The 7,217-nt window shown below is 38.1% G+C and overlaps 2 protein-coding genes across 2 annotated transcripts; both read left to right on the forward strand.

The window, feature by feature from the left end:
• The first annotated feature begins 1,364 nt into the window (after positions 1-1,364).
• Positions 1,365-4,882, forward strand: LOC101291033 (probable inactive receptor kinase At5g58300-like). Its single transcript, XM_004294668.1, has 3 exons — positions 1,365-1,512; positions 2,204-3,543; positions 3,991-4,882. The coding sequence occupies exons 2-3, from the start codon at positions 2,274-2,276 to the stop codon at positions 4,611-4,613; spliced, it is 1,893 nt and encodes a 630-aa protein (XP_004294716.1). The 5' UTR covers positions 1,365-1,512; positions 2,204-2,273; the 3' UTR covers positions 4,614-4,882.
• Positions 4,883-5,309: 427 nt separating this feature from the next.
• On the forward strand, positions 5,310-6,080 carry LOC101299461. Its single transcript, XM_004295960.1, has one exon. It carries the CDS (start codon positions 5,310-5,312, stop codon positions 6,078-6,080), a length of 771 nt encoding a protein of 256 aa, XP_004296008.1.
• The last annotated feature ends 1,137 nt before the right edge of the window (positions 6,081-7,217 follow it).

Consider the following 7,217-nt stretch of genomic DNA (forward strand, 5'->3'; position numbering starts at 1 on the left):
TGAAAAATTTCTCAAATAAACTTCCAAGCGTAGGAGAATTATAGAAATGTAGTTATTTTTTCGCTAAAACTCTTTATACATCACGATATCACCCATTTTCGAAAGTAAACTAAATTCTCCATTGATACATAGTGTGTGTAAGTATAAATTTGTATAATCTTGATGCTGTTTTAAGCAGTTGGGGAAATACACACTATTGACATGTCATAAACTTGGATTTGCATTTCAATTCCTTCTTTTTCCTCCAAGTCAAAGACACGATGAATGCTACTATAATGATGTTACCTTTCTGTTTGTAATTGAAAGGTACTTGCATATGGCATATTTGATCTCTCTAATTACATATATTCCCATCAGTTCCATATTTGTTAACAAGCTTCTACCAAAACATATGCCAACCTTAATTTATTATTGGATTTGGCAGGTTGGTGTGCCAAAATCCAAGAATATTAGTGTTAATCTTAATTTAGGGAATGTAATGCATGCATAACCCTAATACACTTGGGTGCTAGCTAGGATTAGTAGGAACTAGGAAGGTCATTTGAATAGAAACCAGTCTGGAACTTTGAATAGAAACAAGTCTGGAACTGAAGAGTGAAGACCTAGTTGATGATAAAAGCACCCAAACTCCAAATGATGACAATAAACAAACAAACAAAACGGTCTTAACCACAACAATCAAGATTGTATATTATATGGTATGTATTTAAGCACTAACCTGACAATGAGCTGTAAATTTAAATATTCTAAGTCTACAAAACGTTTTTCTTGCAACAAGATGTTGATTAGTAGACTGTTAAACTCAAGAGTTGATCAAAACTCTTAAGCACTCACATGAAATGAGGTATAAATAAGACCGATTATAAGTTTGAAGAACGTTATCTTTTTCTTTTTGTGTGACATGTTATGTCGTTGAGCTGTTAAACTCGATTAATAAACTTATTATTAACTGATAGGTGATTATGTTTAGTTTTATACATTGTGTATATATTTTTTTTTTGAGAGGGATTCATTGTGTATATATAGTTGTATACTGTATAGAAAAATGATACTACTTTTGAGCTAGCTGTCTCTGTAAGTAGTAAGAGTGAGGCTCTCTCACTTGGCTGGCAAACACTAGTTCAATCCTCTTCAGTCTTCTTCACCTCCTTTGTTCTCTGTTTTGTCCCTTCAATTCATCTTCTTTCTCCTTTTTCCTTTCTCAATTCAAACCCAAAAATTCCTTTTTGCGTCTCCAAAACAAACTTTCTCTTTCTTTTTTATCAGTGTATAAGAAAATGAATAGAAATACGTTTCCTGCTCAAAGTCTCAAACTTGCTACTCCCAACTATTAAAATCATGCTCAATTCTCACCAAATCCTCATAAAGTCTCAGACTTGTCGCTCCCAATGGTTATTCCAAGTACCCACATTAAGCTGAGTGCTAAACTTGGAAGAAATCTCTAATGTCTGGATCTGAAGCTACCCCATTCACCTCAGCTCTCTCTGCATTCTTGGATTTTGCAGACTGCAGGTTACCATCTTCATCTTTTTTGATTGCTTATAGATCTGACTTGTTATTTATTGCCATTGTTAAGAGTGTTTTGAATTCTGACAGTATTGGGATTAGAAAGTGAGGATCTTATCCTTGCATGAATGCTTTAGTTTGTAGCTCTGCAACTTAAGTTGTGTTCTGGTTTAAATCCATTAATGGTTTCTCAATTGCATTCGTTTCTTCTGGATAGTTGTGTTGAATTTGGTCAATGTGCTTGGTTTTAGAACAAACCCACTGAACAAACCCACTTTCGTGTAATGTGTAGTTTAGGTTTAGTTTGGTGAATTCAACTTAATTCAGTTCTTCTGTGGTTGTTAAACAACTCTAAGTTATCAAATTGTGCACAATTCTGCTAATTTATATTGTTGTGTTAGGAATTGGCTTGTACAGCAGTTTACAAAAGGGTGTTTTAACTTTCTCACCCACTTGTATATGATAATAATTTGAACTCCCAACAGATATGTACCTATACATAGTTCTCTGATTAAGTGAGAACTGACATTTCAGATTAGCAAATTTAGCATTACTGCAACTCTGTATTTACATTTCAGAATTTGATTTTCATGTCCTGTGCTTTGCTTTGCTGTTGTTGTCAAAGGAAAAGTGTGTGTCTATTTTCGTAGTTATTGACCACCTGATTTTTTTTTGTGTGGTTTTCTTACTGAACCAGGAGATCATGAGCGCCGAAGATATACTTTCAAATTTCTAGTCCTTTTCATAGACTCCGGTCTCAATCAATAATGAAGCCCTGTCCCTTTTCAGTTGTTTCTTTCGTTTTTGTCATTGCCATTCTTCTTCCTCTGGTTTTCTCTGATTTAAATTCTGATAAGCAAGCCCTTCTTGACTTTGCTAATGCTGTTCCCCATCGCCGTAACCTTACTTGGGACCCTTCTACCTCAGTCTGCTCCTGGGTTGGCATCATTTGCAGTCCAAACAGAACTAGAGTGATTTCTGTCCGTCTCCCAGGAATTGGACTTATAGGTTCTATCCCATCATACACCCTGGGCAAACTTGATGCCCTCAAGAATCTCAGCCTTCGATCCAACCGCCTCAGTGGTAGCCTTCCATCTGATATAACCTCCCTCCCAATGCTCCAGTACCTATATGTCCAGCGGAACAACTTCTCTGGTGATATTCCTTCTTCCGTTCCAGTTCAACTCAATGTGTTGGATCTATCATTTAATTCTTTCACAGGCAACATTCCGCAAATGGTACGTAATTTAACTCAACTCACAACATTGTACCTCCAGAACAACTCCCTTTCTGGACCAATACCTGATCTCAACCTACCTAAGCTAAAGCGTTTGGATTTAAGCTACAACCATCTTAATGGCTCTATCCCATCATCCCTTGAAGGGTTCCCTACTTCATCCTTTGCGGGAAACTCTCTATGTGGTGGACCTCTTAAAGCTTGCACCCTCGTACTTCCTCCACCACCTCCGACCTCCTTTTCACCGCCAGCAGCAGTTCCTCATAAAGGCTCCAAATTGAAGCTGAAAATGGGATATATCATTGCTATAGCAGCTGGAGGGTCTGTGCTACTGTTGCTTTTAGGCCTCATTATAGTTCTCTGCTGTATGAAGAAAAAAGACAATGGAAGAACTAATGTATTGAAAGGGAAGGCTCCTACTGGTGGGAGGAGTGAGAAGCCCAGAGAGGAGTTTGGCAGTGGGGTGCAAGAACCTGAGAAGAACAAACTAGTATTTTTTGAAGGTTGTTCATACAATTTTGATCTTGATGATCTGTTGAGGGCTTCCGCTGAAGTGTTGGGAAAAGGGAGTTATGGTACAGCATACAAAGCTGTCCTGGAGGAGGCAACAACAGTTGTAGTCAAAAGGCTGAAGGAAGTTGTCGTTGGGAAGAAGGACTTTGAACAGCAAATGGAGATTGTGGGAAGAGTTGGACAACACACAAATGTTGTACCACTCCGTGCTTATTATTACTCAAAAGACGAGAAGCTTCTGGTGTATGATTATATCTCTAATGGCAGCTTGTCAGCTTTTTTGCATGGTATGATCCCTACTCTTTTGAAAATGTTGTCATGTATATTTAGTTTTAATGGATATATTTCTACCTTGTGGTAACACAAGAATGTTTATCTGAGTTGCCTGATATATTATTACTGTTTAAGTTCATAAAGTATCTATTCTTTTGTTGAGTTTAAAATGTGTGGAAAAACTTTCAAATCTAAACTTCTTGCTAAGTAAACTGAGTCGAAGCTTTGCAGCTTTGTATTTCATTAAGGACTTTTATATCTTCTGCCCTAAAATTTTTACTTCAGTTATTGCTAAGTAAAATGTTTACTACCAAACTCATTGTTTACTTGGGCAACCTTGTCATACTCGCTTTTCCTCGTCTTAGAGCTAGAGTTGTGAACTAGTGTGGAAGTTTATAGGATTTCAGCAGTCTGTTGAAGTGTTGTCTTGAACTAAAACTCATATTTTTTTTTTATGACAGGAAACAGGGGAGGAGGAAGAACTCCATTAGACTGGGATTCGAGAATAAAGATTTCCCTTGGAACTGCAAGGGGAATTGCCCACATCCATTCTGTGGGCGGTCCAAAGTTCACTCATGGAAATATTAAGTCCACAAATGTACTTCTCAGCCAAGATCTTGATGGGTGCATCTCTGATGTTGGTTTGACTCCTCTTATGAATGTTCCTGCCACTTCTCGGAGTGCAGGTTATCGTGCTCCAGAGGTAATTGAAACTCGTAAGCACTCTCACAAATCAGATGTGTATAGCTTCGGCGTCGTCCTCCTAGAGATGCTAACTGGAAAAGCTCCTCTCCAGTCACCAGGGCGTGATGACATGGTTGATCTCCCAAGGTGGGTCCAGTCCGTGGTCAGGGAGGAATGGACTGCAGAGGTTTTTGATGTTGAGCTTATGAGATATCAAAACATTGAAGAAGAAATGGTCCAAATGTTGCAAATTGCAATGGCTTGCGTGGCAAAGGTTCCGGACATGCGACCTAACATGGAAGAAGTTGTTAGAATGATTGAAGACATCCGGCAATCCGACTCAGAGAACCGACCATCTTCTGAAGACAATAAATCAAACGTGCAGACTCCTGACCTCTAAAACTAGCTTGTTGCTGTTTCCATTTATCAGTTTGGTAAATTCATATTGACATTCATCTGATGATTACGGAAGCATAATAGAACATTTTCTATATTTGTACATGCCTCCTATGGTTTTCCCTAGCATGATTCAATTCCACGCATGGCTTTGTAGAGTGGGATTCAATCCAATTGCGAGATTTTCCTAGATAGTTTGTATTTTCTTTCTTTCATGATTTCTTCATTTCTTGTAATATGCATTTTAGCATAATGAAAAAATTGATGATCTTCATTTGCTCATCGCTTTCTGGACATTATGACTTGTCTTTGACAATATGCATGCTAGTCGCATCATTTCACGTACGTATATTCCACATATATAGATCTTGTGAAAGGATCATCACATATTTGACAATTTGTCCAGCAATTTCTTACGGACATGATTCTCTGAGGTCCTTCAAAGTAGGAAGCTATATTTGGAGTGTGCTATAATACCAGAATGGATGTGAACACCAGGTATTGTTTAGTTTACAATGCATTGCTAACTTCTATTTACTGTATATAGATTGTGGTCCTAGAGTTTCTCACTGCTAACAAACCTATTGTCCATCTGAAAGATATGAGAATGAAATTAAGCTGCGCAGTTGAATCACATTATCGTTTTCTGTAGTACTCCTCCCCACAGGCTAGGAGGTACTGCCGATCGATCATCAAAACAATGAGGGATGACAGGTTGGGATCTTTGCCAGCCCCTCCCGGCAGCGCCAAGTCAAAGCACAGCAGCAGCAGGGCCAGTGCACGCCATGTTGCCTTCTCGGAAACTTCTGCAGCTCCGAGCACCAACCGTGACGATGGAGCCTTCTTCCCCCCACCAGATTTAGATGGAGAACGTCCGAAACGCCTCCGGCCACGTGCCTATGCATGCTGTGCATGGGGATGCATGTTCATTTTCGCCTTCGTCCTCCTCGCCCTCATCTTAGGTTTTGTGTTCGTCTCCATCTTCCATTCTTACTTGCCTGTAATCCGGGTCCGGCGGTTCAATGCAACCAAGATCGAGTTTGGCAAACCGAATAATCAGCACAAGGTGAGCTTGAAGGGAAAAGTAGATTTGCTAGTGGAGATTAATAACCAGAACGAGAAAACCGAGCTCAAATTCGGGATGTTCAAAGTGAGTGCTTCTACTTCCAATCTCAATCTGGGTAACACCGAGTTTAAGGCATTTACTCAGCCAACGAAATCGTCGAAATCACTGAACACAACCATTGGGGTTAACAATTCCGGGGTTGATAAAGATGACGCAGAGCAACTGAAACAAGATATTCAAAACCATGAATTTGAGCTGCAACTGAACATGGTCGGAAGTGTTAGCTTCCCGATCTCAGGGATTAATATGAATCAGATTCCGATCATAGCGTCATGTGATTGCAAACAAACGGAAGTTGATTTTGGGAAGAATGCAAGGTGTAATTATCGGATTTTCAAATCCTAAATTATGGAGACCTAATGTAAGATTCACTCTTATAATTCAGTTTGATCGGTTACCTAGCAATCTAGCATTGACAGATTCATGAGGCTGCAACATTATTAGATGAGACCAATTTGATCCAATCCATCCAATGATCGATCCCATATATAAGATTCTTAGCTTTATGTATAGATACTGTATAAGGTTAACATTTTTGCAGTTATTTCCCAGCTAGCTCTGATTTCAATGTTCATACCAGAACAAGAACCTGTTCGATTCATTAAAATGCTCTACTGTTTTGGTATCAACATACACAAATACTTGCTTTCCTGTTAGTTTGTTCTTCACCTAGATGGGTCGCATTAAGTAAGTGTTAAACGTATCAGTTTACACTACTCTCACTAATATTATATATGCTCCCAAAATACCGTGAAATTGTTACTTATTATATGATGCTAGCTCCCTCTTCATTGAATTGAGTTTTACCGGGTCGCATCTCATTTTTTCCTTCAAAGTACATAGCGACTCAATAGTCATGGATAGACGAAGATATATTGACCAAGAGATTCATGGTCAGTCACCTTTAGATTTACATCCAAGGTTTGAAAATAAAACAACTCTACTTAAAAATAATTCTCCTCACCTTTAGAATTAAATCTAATAGTGACTGACCATACTATGTGAACATGACTGCTATCAATCAATGAGAAACGTTTTGAAACTTTTGATAGAGCATGAGTGAATGAATTCGCTTATAAGAAATAGATATGAAGAGATTGAAAATCGTATACTTACTTTCTCTACACTTCAGGTGTTTTTTTCGGCAAGACCTTTCTTTTATCATATTTCAATTTATTATATTTTCGGGTTTTTATCACATTTCTATTATAATTAGAAAAGTTAAGGAGGTTATGGTGAAGGCTCAACAAATTTATTAGGGTCTGTACATAATCGATATAGAGGATTGTCCTTACAATGTCATCCCTAGCTCTTAAGATTTTGCGTATGTGTTCTTATATATAGGAAAATGAGCTTATTTCACCTCATTCTCCATTGTGAAGTTTAATTGTTAATGCAACTGAATCAAGCAATAGACGAATACACCACAAAATATTTGCTTGGGTGCATAACTTGCAACAATTTTGTAAATGTATTGTTCTA

Source organism: Fragaria vesca, linkage group LG3 (genome assembly GCF_000184155.1).
Source record: "Fragaria vesca subsp. vesca linkage group LG3, FraVesHawaii_1.0, whole genome shotgun sequence".
In the NCBI taxonomy this organism is placed as follows: domain Eukaryota; kingdom Viridiplantae; phylum Streptophyta; class Magnoliopsida; order Rosales; family Rosaceae; genus Fragaria; species Fragaria vesca.